This window comes from Balaenoptera borealis, assembly GCF_965194805.1.
Source record: "Balaenoptera borealis genome assembly, chromosome: 21".
Taxonomy (NCBI): Eukaryota; Metazoa; Chordata; class Mammalia; order Artiodactyla; family Balaenopteridae; genus Balaenoptera; species Balaenoptera borealis.
This window is the reverse complement of record NC_138880.1, coordinates 31,939,646-31,955,537: the sequence shown is the minus strand read 5'-3', so window position 1 is coordinate 31,955,537 and position 15,892 is coordinate 31,939,646. Positions and strand designations below refer to the sequence as shown.

The following is a 15,892-nucleotide window of genomic DNA, read 5'->3' as shown; positions in this document are numbered from 1 at the left end:
GACCTTGGACCTCACAGCCTCCAGAGCTGTGAGAAAGAAATATCTGTAGTTGAAGCCACCCAGGCTGTGTTATGTTGTTACAGGGGCTCAAACTGAGTGAGAGATCTAAAGCAGAAAACCTATTTTTGGAGGCTGATGGTGCAGATTTTGGCTCCAGCAATGAATTCCCCCAGGGCAACAAGCTGGGCACCTTCTGTGGCACTGCCCCACATGCTGCCGGGAACTCTTCCAGGGCGAGAAGTACCACAGCCCTGCGGTGCGTGTGTATGGCCTGGCAGCCATCCTCTACAGGCCGGTCAGCGGGTCCCTGCCTTTTCATGGACAGACGACGAGGAGATGTAGGAGCAGGTACTGAGCAGAGCAGACACTGTTCCACGTGTCCCCGGAGTGTGAGACCCGCTCACGAGATGCCTTACCCTCACCCCCAGCAAGAGAGGCACTTTAGCAGAAACCATGAGCATCCATGGATGAACGTGGGCCACGAGGAGGAGCTAAGGCCTTGCGCTGAGCCGCTTCCTGACCGCAAGGATCCCTGAGAGATGCAGTAATGGTGTCCGTGGGTTAGACACGGGAAGAGATCCAGCACTCGTCAATGGAGCAGAAGTAAGACAAAGTGATGACCACCTGTCTGCTCCTGGGCCGCATGAGATCCAAGCAGGGGGGCTACGCCATCACTCTGAAGGCCTCACCTGTAGCTGGTCCCACCAACACCATCCTGCAAGGTACAGCACAGGGTTGCTGCCAACCCAAAGCAGCGGAGTTTCAGCCAACGTGTCACTCTCACCTTTAATTCTTACTCGAAGAAGCGTCAGAGTAGAAGCAACTCAGAAAATCAGTGGCTGGGGAGGAGTGGAAGTCAGGACAGAGGCCAGCAGTGCATCTAAAGTGCCTTCCAGCCTTCTCTCCTGCGCGGAGAGGAAGACCACCTCCCTAGCGCACCCCCCAGGGTGGCCCTGTGCCTGCCTCTCCTCCACGGCACCAGCAGCCGTGTAGGAACCCCAGACAGTACCATCTCCCCCCAGGGCGCATCCTCCAAAGGACACTGCCTCCCCTGTGGGCAGCTGGTGCAGGCGCAGAACCAGTGGAATTTGCCTGATGGCGTGAGGTGTGACCCAGGCCCTTCTTCAGGTGATATCCGGGGCTAGCAAGGGGCCACGGGGAGATTTTTCATCTCCTCTGCAGACGCTCGCATTTCAAGTTGGCCAGGAAAAAAACCAGCATCAAGTTGAAAGCCGACTGCAGTAGATCAAACACGACGTGGTGGGCAGCAGAGGTAGGCGAGGCAGTGATAAAATCAAGCAAGAATGTCAGGAGGTCAGGTTATGGTCTCTGCCCTTCACATGGAGCCAGAAGGTCATGAACGCCACGGAGCCCAACAAGGCGGTGCTGGAGATGAGCCAGGTGTGGACGAGAAGAGCTGCGGGTGGGAGCAGAGCAAGAAGTACACGCTCTGTGTGTGCATCGTTCACCAGCCTCTAAGAGGGCTTCGTGCAGTGGAGGGTGCAGGTGTGCAAACTGCCCTGGTGTCCCCTCCACAGGGCTCAGACTAAGAGGGTACCCGGCACCTCCATGACCCTCAAAAGCATAACTGCTAAGCTTAAAAGACTGCCAGGAGGAGTCTGGGACAAGAGGGGAAGCCATGTTTGTGCAAGAGGAAGGATGGCTCTATAGAAATAAACACACACACACACACACACACGTATATTCTAATTTATATATTGCGTTGAAATACAATAGTTAAAAACAAACAAATAATGCCCTGCTTTATTGTTACAGCTGTCACAAGACACTTGTCCACAACTTTGCAAGAGAAGGCCTTGACTCCTTCAAAATTCTCTTGTGACCTAACTGAAAAAAAAAACCCAAAAAAACAAAAACAACACCAAAAAAACCAAACCCTTCCCTTCAAGGTGAATGAAAGCCTGGTGAGACTATCCTAAGAATAGGACTCATGTCAGTGGACTGGAAAGGGGTGTCTATTTGGGAGCTGTGGTGTTGGTTTTTCTTGCTTGAGGGAAAACAAGGCTTGAGGGTCACATCTATATGATAAATATTGCTATGAAACGACCATTCCAATGTTTTAAGCCTAAAAGAAACAAACAGAAAATTAAACTAAACAACAGACATGATATGAGTCTTGTGGACGGCATTTCCACTCCCTGAAAAACCAGCTTGCTCTCCAAAAACCTCCCTCTCATCATTCGTTATCCTGCTCAAGGATACATGGCTTCCTCTTGACTCTTTCATATATAAATTATTTTGATTGGCTTTTATGGCCACCCATAAACTATTTCCATTCATCTTCTCTATTAATATTTGCATTTGCAACTAGCATTTGTATAGCTCTTTAACATTTTCAAGGTCTTTTTCAAATGCATTATCTCATTTAAATTTGACTCAGACTTTTTTTTCTTTCCTTCCAACTCCTAATATCACTGCAGTAGACTTTAGAATGCCTATGGCTGACCCTCCCGACACCTGTCCTCAAAGTCCCTCCCCTCCATACCAATTACCATCACCTCCACTGCACTTTGCAAATCCACTCCTTTGGTCTCACCCTGGGCCTTACTCCCAACTGTTTAACTTCCGAGATCTTGAGGTCTAATTCAGCAATATATGAACATAAGCTTCTGTCTGTCCCCATCTTTCAGCTTTATTTCCACTAAATTGGCTTTTAAACTTCATTCACACTTTTAGTAGCTTTACCCCTTCTGTTACCCGAGTCCCAATCTACTTTCCTTCCCTGCTGAGCTACGAATAGGGTGTCTACATTCTCTTCCTACCCCCCACTTCCTCATTACCTATTGTCCTTCAAAGTTACCTGCTCCTCACCTTTGACAATACTCTTGCTAATTGTTGGAGAAGGTCATCGTGAGGATGTGACTGGGGAGTTGGACCCAGGCAGTGGAGACTCCTCACGCCCCCACTGTCCTTGGACTGTACTTTCTGCCCACTGTTCCCACACTCGGAGTCGTTTTCAAGGACGCAGCCTTGAGAGAGCAGTGTGTTATTGAGACCATCTGGATGGTCTACATTACTGAAGCCGGTTAAGGGCTCTCTCTATAAACTCTGAAGAGTCTGGCGGGCAGGGGTGGACATCTGCTGGTCTTGTGGCCCCAAAGACAAGCCTCCTAAGTCAATCCCCTCCCTTATTACACCTGCTACCTCCCAACCTGGAGTGGCTGTCTCTTCCTTTGGTCTCTCTTTGTCCCCCCGTGTATGGGGGCCAGTTTCGAATTCCCAGGAACCCTTGACGTATTGAACCAGCACTCCTGTTTCACCAGTGACTTGATAACTGCTAAATCCAGAGGGAACTTCTTAGACCTCATCTTATTGGCTCTGTCTGTGAAATCTAATCCAGGTGACACTACTTTCTTCCCGACGCTCCCCTTGCAGGACTTCCTCTGGGTTCTTTCCCTACACTGAGACGTTTCTTTTGCACTCCTATTCATGAACTCCTCTGGCCCACACTAATTAACGTCTGTGTGTTCCAATCTCCCGCTGATGGTGTTCCTTCCTTTTCATTCTACATTCTCCCAAGATGAATCAAAACTGTGGCGATGTTGGAATGATATCTGACAGAGCCAGAAAATGCTCAAGCAAACTCCAGTCACTCTGTGCCTAGGTCAAACCCCTGCAGTTTGCAATAGAATGTGGAATGAAACTTCTCCACTCATCTCGGGATTTAGCTAAGGCCTCAATTTTGAGTTCAGTGGTGGATTAGAACCTCCATATTCTAAGAAAGAAGTGCTAGTCTCATCCGCACAGGACTTGTGAAGAGGTGGCCCAGGCAGTGGGGTTGGAGAAGGAGGATGAGCGGGGAGATGGTTTGGAGGCAGAATCATAGGGACTGATGGACAATTAGGTGAGAGGAATGAGAAAACAGAAATACTGGAGAATTGGCGTTATGAATAGAATATATTGAGGCAATGAGTTAATTGAATTCCCATATAAAATTATGTAATTTATTAAAGCTTAGGTGAAATAATGGCTTCTTTGTATCTGAGATCCAGAATATTGATGCCCATTTGTATGGTCACTGTAAGGTAGATTACTTAAACATTAAATTTCGACACATTAATTTATAATCAGCCAAAAGAGAGACAGCATCAAGATTTTGATTATTACATAGCAGTATATAATGAGATATATCTTTATTGTATTTCAGAATTCTTACTGGGAGTATCTAAAATATTTATAAATTATTCTTAATATTGGAAGATGATACCACCATCTTTCTCAATCATGTGGCTATCCACATAACTATTGAGAGATAGTGTGGTGAACTGATTAAGCTCATGGGCTCTGGAGCATTTCTGCTTGGGTTTGATTCTCACGTTTCTGTTTATTATCTATATGAATTTGGGTAAGTGATTTATTTCTTTGTGGCTCAGTTTCCTTATCAGTAGAGTGGGAATAACTGTATCTCCCTTATAAGTTTGTTGTGAGAACTATATGTGTTAACGTAAAGCCTTTAGAACAGTGCCCGACACTTAATAAACCACACTTAATTTATGTTATAATTATTATTTCGTATTTCAGAATCATGGTGTAATTCCACTGGAAAAAGAAGAATAGTTCTAATTTTAGAATTATAATATCTTGAAATAGAGCCTCAGGAAATAAGAAGTTGTCTGTGGTGATCCAAAAGCTGTGCTTATGAATTAATCTCCAAACATTCATCATTTATCTTTCTTGGACCCAGGTAAAAGTATTATGCTTTGCTACAATCACGGCTCATGTTCGTCAATTTCCAGAACGGTGATGCATTTCTCAGTGGTACCTTGAACACTTGTAACTTTTATCGACTACTTCCTTTCCCCACCCACAAGAACAACTTTCTATTTCCATTTAATTGAAAGGCATTCACGGCAAACTTCCAGGAGTGTGCCTCTTCCATTACGTGAGAAACAGCTGTGCAAACGTTTCTCTGCCATTTTAATGATATGCTCAGCATTTCTTCATGTTTTTCTGCCAAACGTGCTCTGAATTATTTTTCGTATCGAGTCTTCTCCATTACTTAGCAATGTTCCTCAAGGTTGGTAACCATGCACTTCATTTCATTCTTCTGCTTGTTCATGGCATAGATTTGTATACTTTAGGGTGTGTCCTGTACGAAAAAGGAGCTTGAGATACTTTGGGGACTGACTTACTGAAATAACTTCTCCACTATGAATCCTGAAAGAACTAGGCCAATAGCCCAAGGAATTATATAATTTTTTTTTTTTTTTTTTTTTTTTAGCTTGAAGGGACCTTAGAGATCACTTTTTCCAGGTCTTTCATGTTACAAATTAAGAAACTGAGTCCCAGTATGTTAGTAGTAGAGCCAGAATCACAACCGATTCCTCCCACCTGGCAAGCCCAGTGCTTTTTTCAGCACTATCTACTGCTTCTTGCACTGAGTCATTTATTTTCCAGATGACTTCTGCATATGATGATGATGATGTGTGTGTGTGTGTGTGTGTGTGTGTGTGTGTGTCTCTTTTAGGACTTTATAGCTTTACCAGGTTACAGAAAGAAATATATTTAACAGAGAAGAAAGAAAAGAGACATAAATTCAAGGGAGAATTTTCTCTTCCTATTGCCTTAATGTTGTTATTAAGGGAAAAACTGGAATACTGAAAACAAGAGAAGATTTTAGGGAATGTAGAAATCATCCCATCAACTTTTCTGGAAGAATCTTTCCTGCTCTCCACGTTGGGGACGATTATCTTGGCTACCCGGTCGTCCGTGGGGCGCTGAGACGGTGCGGGTGTGTAATGTGTGTTTAACGTAGGGGGGCGGGGAAGGGCGTTTGCACGTGGCTCGCCCGGGCCTGAGCGGGGAGGGGAGGGGGCCCGGGGCGGGGGGGGGGGCGCGGCGGGAACCGCGAGGCCGCAGCCAGTCGCCCGCGGCGCAGGTGGGAAGAGGGAGGGGTCTGCGCGGCCGCCGCGGAGCCGGGAGCCCCGGGAGCCGGCGAGGCTGGGAGGGGCGAGGCCGTCACTCGCCGCGGCGCGCGGAGCAGGGGAGGCGCGCGGAGCCCTCGGCCCCGGGCTGCGCCGGCCGCTTGCGCTCCGGAGGGGCCGCAGGGAAGGGGGACGCGGCGCCATGGGTGAGTGAGGCTCGGCCTCGGGGGCGGCTGTGGCGGGAAGAAAGTGGGTGTCGGTCGGCCTCGGGCCGCATCGCTCCCCGCCTCCCCCGTCCGTCTGTGGACTTTCCCCGGGCGCCGGGGGAGGACCGCGGCCCGGGGGTCGCCGCGCGTGGGCGGCCCGGGGTCGGGGGGAGGATAAGGAGAGTCGGGGGGCGGGGTGGCTGTCCCCACGTGTGCCACGTTTCAGTGTGCGGTTCGGCGAGCAAGTTGAGACGGGGCTCGAGGAGTGGCGACGTCGTGCACTTTCCATTCGCCCAGGTTTGCGTGCGGGAAGGCGCTGGGACGGGGCGAGTTGGGGACCCTTTCCAGCCCCCACCTCGGCGGGCCGCCACCGCGGCACAAAAGGCTTGACGTGGAGGCTGGAGGCCGACGTGCCTCCGGCAGAGCTGGGCCGGTGGCGAGGGGCGCGGGCTGCCCGTCCCGGCCCCGGTCTCGGGGCGCTGGGGCGCGCGCCGCTCCGCTCAAGTTTCTAGACGGGGCCCGCCCGCTTCCGAGCTGAGCGGCTGCAGCTGCAACGGCCCCGGGAGTGTGGGTGGGCGGAGGGGGAGCGGGTGTGAACCCGTCGGGCCAAGCGGAGCCCGAGGAGGCGGCGTCCCACGAGGAGGCTTGGGCGCGGGGGCCGGAGAGCAGGCGTCACGCGCCCCGCAGAGGCGGCGCGGCCCGGCCCGGAGGCCGGAGGGGGCCCGGCCGTGCCGCCGCTCACGGTTACTGAGCAGCGACCCACCGGCGGCGGCTGGCTCGTCGACGCCCGCGTTCTCGGTGCTTCGCGTCCGAGCGCGTTACGCCCCTCCCCCGGCCTCTCGCTTGTCCTTTGTTGTCAGGGATTTCTTCCAGGGTAAAGGAGGCCTTTGGGATTGACGTGCTCGGGTGCAAATTCCTAAATTCCCACAGGCTCGAGGGTTAGGGGATGCTTTGACTGCTAATCGGTGCCGTTCATAGACGCTGGCCAACTTGGAAGAAAGGAAAAAAGAGAAAGCCGAGGACATTTTTGCCTGTGAATGTTAATTGTGGTCAAGACATGTGTAGTCTCTTAAGTGATTCTGGAGAAGTTTTAGAAAGACCCATTTTTAGGGCCTTTGAATAAAATAGTGTTGCAGATGATCTGCAAGAAGAACTGTCTTTAAAAGTTTTCTGAAACGGAAGGAATGTTTTCAAGTTAAAAAGGAAAGGAAAAAAAAAAAAAAAAGGAAAGATAAAACGTTTTCCCAAGTATGGCAGAATGAATTTCAGGCTCTTCCTTCCTCCCTCCCTCTCTCTCTCCCTTCTTTCTTGCCTTTCTTTCTAAATACATGGGCATATAAACTCTTGTTAGAATAGCACATAGAGGGAAAAAGCTCTCATAAATGGAAAACCAAAATAATTGACTGATGTAACCCATTCATTTTACTGAAAACATTAAGATGCTATTTGGATCCAACATAAAATCTCTAGAAAGAATGACATTTTTGCCTTGTAACCTTAAACTTGAGTGGACTGTCTATCAAGGGGTAAAGTACACATAATTTTGCAGTTAATTATTTCTCTAGGTTGCATTTCCAAGCTATAATCAAAACAGTTGGCCTTGGCTTTTACTTCAGTGTCCTTGGATACGTTACACACGATCCCAGGTTACAGGAGAGTGTTCTCCGGGACGGGGGTGGGGGGGGGGGTGGGGGGGGTGGAGTTAGCACCTGAGCTCTTCTGCTAATCCTGAGCTTGAAGAGTTCTCTGTCCTACCTGTAAACTGACAGATACCTAAAGTTTGTCTCTTCCTTTTTCTGCCAGGAATGGACTACCTTTTCCTATTGTAATCGAGGTCACTAAAAACTCGTGTAGGTGTCAGATGGCTAGTAGGAGAGAGTGGATAGAGGAAGCAGGTGAGAACCCAGAGGTCAGGGAAGTAGAGAAAGGAACAAGTGGGTAGCGCTAGAGTGAGAGCGTGAGGCCAGCACTCAGGACAGTGACCCAGACACGCGGTCCACAAATAGGAAGAGCCAAGGAAGGAGCCGAGGGGGGCCGATGAGAGAAGGAAGGAAGCCTGTCCAGAAACTAGAGAGAAAACACTTGGTCACTTCAGGTCATCTTTCTCCTCTTCTTTTCATTTACTTGTGAAAAACACATTACTTAGAACTTCTTTTATTTAGAGGTAGTAGGGGGGTGAGGGTTTAGCATTGGAGTCCAAATTGCTAGGATAAAGGGGAAAGCAGTGTAGCAGAATGCCTGACTATGCCAGCAAGCTGAATCCATCTTTTTCTGGTGTCATGACAACTGAAATTCATCATTTAAAAAAAGGAAGATGGTGCTATGGGAGTGAATATAGCAATCAATTCTTGCTTGACTCAGAAGAAGAAATCCATACTCTAGCATCGTGGAAGAATGAGAGTAATTGGTTAATCAAATATTCTGAATAATTGATAGTTATTTATAATGCACAAGGCTAATCCTCAAAAAAAAAAGTTATTTGCGAAGTAGGCAAATTGAGATTTTGGTATCCCTTGCTTCCTCCTTTTATGTATTTTCTTTCCTCAGTGATGCCTTCAGCTAATCTAGGTATGCAACAGGCTTTCCCTCTGCACCTGAATTTTGCTCTCCAGAAAGGATATGATGAAGCATTTCATACTGAAAAAATGCAGGACTGACTCCTTGCTAAGAATATTTATATTTTAGCTGCAAGGTTAACTTTAACCCACATGGTCTCTAATTATGAAATTCCAGGCTCCAGTGTGAGATAGGTGGGGGGATATTTTATATTTCTCCTCTAACCACGTCACTTACCGTTCTTTGTTTTATTTAAAAGGTGATGTTGGACATTATTTAGTTCATTATTTAGATATTATCATGGAAAGTTTCATGGGGGGAGTGGTATTGAGCCTGGTGGTATTTGGATGGATGCGAAGGGTTTGGGAAGAGGTGTTCTAGATAGAATAATGGGCCCCTACCCAAAGCAGGAAGGAATTTGGGGGAGCGGAGCTGTAAGACATGGACCTGGGTTGACAAGATGGGACTTGATTTTGGAGAGCCTTCAAAAGCAACCAGAGGAATTTAGAATTTATGTAAGTGGAAGTAGAGAATCATGGAATGTTCTTGAGCAAAGAAGAATTGTAATGAAATTAGTGTTTAAGGAAGATAAATTGAGCAGTGTTGTTTAAGACACAGGATAAATTGGAGAGGACAGAACCAGTTGTCACAGTAATCCTGAAATGATGTGGTATATGTCTAGCTCAGTCCTAGTGGAAGAGTGGCAATAGTGGAAATGGAGGGAAAAAAAGATAGATGAATGATATTTCTAATGAAAAGTCTATAAAATTAGGAAATTAAGCAATAAAGAAGAGAATGAATAAGAGGTATTTTCTGGAGATTTGAAACCTTGAGGATTGGGGATATAGTAGGTCCCTTGATAGATTATTTAAAGGATAAAACAGATGGTTTATTTTCTGGATGCTTTGGACAGAAGATTAATTTCATTTTTGAAATGTTAGTTAAAAGGTGATGGTTAGACATCTAAAGACAAATGTTAGTAGATTGGAAACATACAGTGAGAAATTAATCAGAGGGCAAGAACAAGAAGGAAAATAAAAGTTAGAAGGTCACCAATCTTTGGTGAGAGGTAAATCCATATACTATATGAATTGTCTGTCTAGAGGTAGGAGTATAGGGAGGTGGGTTGAGGGAAAGGGAAGGAGGAGAAACACTGTTTGCTGGAAGAGAAACATCAACTACATAATGTGTATCAATGCCCTAAAATTAGAACAGTGAAATGTGACATCTTTAACTTTCAGTGTTAGATCTAGGAGTCCAGAAATTTTGACAAGAGGAGAATATCAGACAGAAATATTTTGCTGTCATTCAATTTCAGTAAAAATGGACTTGGTTAAGGATCTGTAAAATTATTTGCAAATTTAGGCAAAGAATAATGAGACATGGTATTGTCTTGAACTCACACTTTTTTTTTTCAGGAAAGTATGACCCCTAGAGGCAGTTGTCAACAAGGTACAAAGAGCCAAGATATGAAGCAGGAGAAGCAAATGATAATCTTTGGGTGGATTATGCAAATCTTGGGGATCCTGTTTCCTCTTTTGTTTGATGAGGGGTTGGGCATGATTCTGTACATTTATGTAGCTCAGATCTTGATTCAGTAACAATTAGAGGGAAAAACATGTAAAAAGATAAGCTCGAGCTATTTCCATTAAACAAATCAAGAACATGTTAAAGATGCTAGACTACTGGGCAAAACTTTTCAAGGGTCAGTTGGCCTCTAGTATGTTATATTCCCTAGAAAATTATAAACGTCTGATAGTCTGAACCTGAGCAGAGAAAGATTAATATTCTGGTTATCTTCACTGCATAACAGCTATCTCCATAACTAGTGAATTAAAACAACAATTTGTTATTACCTCTCATGGTTCTGTGGGCTGAGTGCCGAGCAGTTCTCATTTGAGGTCTCCTGCCTTGCAGTTGAGTATCTGCCGGGGGTTCAAGCATCTGAAGACTTGGTTGGGCTGGTCGTCTAAAGTAGCTCCCACCTGTAGCTGACAGCATGCTGACTGTTGGCTGGGACTTCAGGTGGGGTTGCCTCCAAGTGGCTTGGACTTTTCACAACATGGCGGCTGGGTTCCAAGAGGGATCAGCCCTAGAAAAGTGTTCCAAGAAAAAACCGGGCCGAAGCTGCAAGGCCTCTTATAACCTAGAGCACCTTAGGTCCCAAAACATCACTTCAGCTGTCTTCTGATGGTCACAAAAATCATTCAGGACAGTCAAATTCAAGAGGAGGGGCATTAGACCCCCCTTCCTCCTGATCCGAGGAGAGGAGGAGAGAAGGAACTGAGGTAGGCAGCTACTGGATCTCATTCCTGAAAGAGATGTAAGTGTGTTTCACAGTAGAGACATCGTCAGGTTTACAACTGAAAATTTGATACAAGTTTTCTGAAACACATGGTGAAGCATTGAAACTTTAGTTAGAACTATGAAGAAGTCCAGATAGTCACACTAAAGTTTCACAGTAAAACATTTGAGTGTGGAAATTCATGCCTGGGTGGAAATGTGTTAATAAAATGCTGGGATAAGCTCTACTCAGAATAATTTCAAATACGATCAGCTAATATTTCTTATTTTAATTTAAATTTGAAGTTTCTAAGGCTGTTGTAAATTACTGTTTATCTTACTTAAATTTGAGTTTATGTCATAAATTGGAAGGTAGGTCAATTAGCATAAATCCTTTATTCAATATCCTCTTGTCACAATAAACTAAATGTTTTGTAGCGAACTGTTCAGAAGCTTGCTTTATTTTTCAGAAACGTGTTAACTGTACAAAATACATAATTGGAATTGGTATGGTGCAACTAAAAATAAGTGTAGTCTTAACTGTACTTATTTTTTGAAAGATATGTTTCTAAATTAAACATGTAAGATTCAGTTTATTAAAACTTTAAATGTAAATCTCATTATTTTTAACAGGAAAAAGTCAGAGCTGTCATTTATGATACAAAAATATAGGCCTTTCTCCTAGACAGTCGAAAAACAAAGAAAAATTAGGGTAAATGTGATGGGTTTAAAGTCCAGGACGGAATTAGTTTCAACCTAGAAACTCAGAGGCCTTAAAAAAGAATTAGATTCTGTTTCAACCTGACTGATTTGAGGTCATTCTATTTTCAACTGTTTGACAAGAGGTGAGGAAATGAGGGTAGATAATATGAAGCCACATACTCTGTGCCCGGTAGTCATGATGTGGCAGACAAACAAAAAGCACATCTCAACAAGAAATAAAAGCCTGACCTATATAACCAACAGAACTGGAATAATGCCTGAGGAGTTCAGAAGGTACTATGACATGGAGTTAAATTCTTCTTTAGTTTGTTAAGATGACCTGTCAAAATAGTCACGCACTACTTTCTCTACGATGTACGAGATCTACCCAAACTATATAATGATAGCACAATAAATACCTCTTGCTGTTTCTGTAAGACTTCTTTTTCTAGAACCTCCGCATTTATTGTCTAAATAGAATAACGCAGAGAATACGTTCAGTACTAATTGCTGGGCCCCACTGCCAAGATGCAAATTCAGAAGGTTTGGGCTTGACTGGTGGACCTTCAGTGCTAACATGTGGTTCAACCAGTGTTGAGGCTGAAGCCTAGGACACGCTTTGAGAATTGGCTCTTCCAGAAAGCCTCTGTCGCCCATCAAGCTGGCTGAGCGCTGTGACAGATGCTACTCCTCACTTGTGTCCTGTTGAGACTTAACCTGAGGAAGTCTCTGTCTAGTTGCTCTTTCCTTCCTTACCAGTCACTTCTTAGCCTTAGGATGGGGTGATGCTCTCCAGAGTTTACTGAAACTCTCCCTCTGAAAATTACTAATGATTTCCCGTCTCATGGTTCCAAGTGTTACTTATGTGCGCGTAACTCCCGAAGCCGTGTCACTGGGCTTCAGTGTCAGCTGTCTCCACCCAGCCGCCCCTCTAGCGCTTCAACCTCAACGCCTGCAAAACGGGGTTCCTCCTGCCGGGATCTGACTGGTTCCCGCCTCTCTTCCTTTGCCCTCTTCCTCCTCTTTCTTTTTTAATTTTTAATTAATTAATTAATTAATTTATGGCTGTGTTGGGTCTTCGTTTCTGTGCGAGGGCTTTCTCTAGTTGCGGCAAGCGGGGGCCACTCTTCATCGCGGTGTGCGGGCCTCTCACTGTCGCGGCCTCTCTTGTTGCGGAGCACAGGCTCCAGACGCGCAGGCTCAGTAGTTGTGGCTCACGGGCCTAGTCGCTCCGCGGCATGTGGGATCCTCCCAGACCAGGGCTCGAACCCGTGTCCCCTGCATTGGCAGACAGACTCTCAACCACTGCGCCACCAGGGAAGCCCTCTCTTTCTTTTTCTTGATGACTCGAATAGACCTGGCCTTGTGGAGCAAACGTCATTAGCCCTCCGACCGTCCGCACTGTCTTATCCTGTGTCATTGCCGTTGCTTTCCGCCAGTCCCTCACCCCCTTCCAGCCTGGACCTTAGTGGTCTTTTCACTGCCAGTTACTTCCCCGCTTTGGCCTCCTCCTAATCACCCCCATGTGATGATCAAGACACCCCACTCAAGCACAGCTCTTAATCGTGTCGCTGACCTCCCCAACTCCATTTCCTGCTATTATCGCTCATGCATTTTATCCCTTAACCGAAAGAAACTACAAACTAATTTCATCTACTCACCCTCAGCCTTTTCTTACCTCCATCTATTTGATCATGCTCGTCTTTACTCCATGGCACGTCCTTTCTATTTCCCAATGGAAAAGCAAAACTATTGTCAGCTTAAATATATTTCCTGTATGAAAAATTTCCACTATCTGCCCAGCTTAGTGTTTTCCTAAGTGTGGGATATATGCTAGTGAAATGCAAAGTTTTTTTTTTTTTAAATGTTCGACAAATGAGTTATGATAATGCTTCTTTTTATTTTTTAATATTTATTTTATTTATTTCTTTGGTTGTGCCGGGTCTTAGTTGTGGCAGGCAGGCTCCTTAGTTGTGGCATGCAAACTCTTAATTGCGGCATGCATGTGGGATCTAGTTCCCTGGGCAGGGATCGAACCCGGGCCCCCTGCATTGGGAGCGTGGAGTCTTAGCCACTGTGCCACCAGGGAAGTCCCCAGTATTTTTATTTTATATATTTCACAAATACTTCTACACTATTTAATATGTGCCATGCACTATTTACAATGCTTTATAAGTACTTAGTAGTTTAATCTTCCAAACAATCCTATGATGTGTGTTATTATCATCATCTTCATTTTTACACAGAGAGGTTTAAATAATTTGCTCAAGGTAACCTAACTAGTAAACAGTCAAGAGGGATTCTGAACTGAGGCCCTCTGGCTCCAGGGATTCTATGTTATACTGCCTTTCCATTTTAGGTGGTTCAAGGACATGGCATTAAATAAAGTTGAGTGTTGCAGTGATAAAGTTATTCTCATCTCAATATTCTTTCAATTCTTTTGATTAAGTCAAAAAGAAATCCTAATTTAGTGTTACTAGTTATATTCATTTCACAGCAGTTACCTTAACAGATCTCCCTTTACATAATAAAGGCATCCAGGTTTAAAGAAACTGAGAGGTAAAATGGTACTCACGTCAAAAAAAGGTTGAATAATTAAAGAGTATCAGTGATATTTCAGAGAGTTCCCCTTTTTAATAAAGAGAGGGCAGGACCTAGACTTTGAGCCTTTGGTAATCATTGTTTTTTTTTTTTTTTTTCATTGTTTTTAAAATAAGAAATACTGACTTTCTATTTAAGGTAGAGATTTAAAGTTTCATTTAAAATATATTTTAGTAAAAATGTAAATTGTGTTTTAAAATATCAAGTAAAGGAGAATAATGATGATACTTAAATATGGGACAAACCATATACCTGGAGGCAATTTTCTGTAGAAGTCGTTAAAACATAAGTATTTCAGTACATTTTTATTCTGATTTATCCACTAATTAGCCACGGAACTTGGGCACTTTTGTCACTTAACCTTCTGGGCTTCAGTTTATAATTGGTGGGGATAAAACCAACAATATTTATCTTACAGGGGTGCTTCTAGAAAAAAAGAGGGGTATTTGAAAACTTTGAATGTAATAAATGCTGAGTCAGGTATTCTATTTTTACACATTGCTGGGAGACTCTGGTAAAAACCGTGACTGCGGGCACAAGTGCCTGGAATTTGGTAAGCACCGCATCTAATGGAAGTCTGCCTTTTCTGTGCACTCTCGGTGCCTTACTTCTACGTCTGTGACGCTTAGTTGTGAATGTGTATTTTCTCCCCCGTTATTTGAGGTCACGTCCAGATTCTGAAGACGGAACCTTCTAGATAATTGGCAAAAACACAACAAACACTCTCGCCCTTAAGCTGTTTGTCTAACACTGTTGACCTCACTAACTTAGTAGAAAGTTACAGAAATACAGCATTTGACTCTTACTGATGAAAACTGTATTTAGAATTAGTCATGTCAGGAGACAGGAAAGACGGCAGAACTGTGGAATGACAGGGTTAGGGCTGTGGTCCTGGGAGGGTTTCAACACTGGGCCAAAGGCCCCAGTGAGATGGGAAACGTGAAGGCAAACAGCCCTAGAAGAATCCTCTGAAAACAGACGAGACAGAGTTCGTTCAACTGCAGGAGAGTCCAAGAAGGACAGCGTTTTGAGAAACCAGGGACCCGCAGCGTCTAGCCCAACAGAAGGAAGAATAGAGGAATGACATTCCTTTTGCATCGACGGATTTTTCGTTGATATAAGCCCATTGAAGTTACAGTACTTTTAATAAAGGGGTGAAGATACAAACCTGCTCTCATGGAGCAGATTTCAAGGACTAAAAAGAAGAAAGCGGACAGAGGGAAGAAGGGGGAAGAGGAAGGAGAGAGAGAGAAAGAAAGGATTTGGGTGGATCCAAGGTCAAAAGAAGATTTTTATCAAGTAGAAAAGAACTGCAAGATTTCCTTCATATTTTAAGAAAAAGAGAGTGACCTCAGGGAGAGGCATAAACTGCCGGAGCCTTGCAATGTCAGGATCCCTGGGCAACGTAGTACAGAGTGATTAATCACAGGAACTATTTGGTATTACTTAAACAGGGTTTTTAAAGTAAAAAATTATATATATTTTGTCTATAAGAATGATGCCATTTGAGGATTTTTTAAAAATTATTTATTTATTTTTGACTGCATTGGGTCTTTGTTGCTGCGTGCGGGCTTTCTCTAGTTGCGGCGAGCGGGGGCTACTCTTCGTTCCGGTGGACGGGCTTCTCATTGCGGTGGCTTCCCTTGTTGCGGAGCATGG

The 15,892-nt window shown here is 44.8% G+C and overlaps 1 protein-coding gene across 2 annotated transcripts in view; it reads left to right on the top strand.

The window, feature by feature from the left end:
• The first annotated feature begins 5,929 nt into the window (after positions 1–5,929).
• The window catches only part of GPM6A (glycoprotein M6A), a 257,405-nt gene continuing 247,442 nt past the window's right edge, over positions 5,930–15,892 (top strand). The window contains exon 1 of one of the 2 annotated variants that reach the window (XM_082374616.1): positions 5,930–6,091. In XM_082374616.1, coding sequence (XP_082230742.1) covers positions 6,088–6,091 — 4 coding nt within the window. In that variant the 5' untranslated portion in view covers positions 5,930–6,087. Of the gene's footprint in view, positions 6,092–6,366; positions 6,389–15,892 lie in introns of those variants that run through there. The other variant, XM_082374617.1, reaches the window with a different exon arrangement.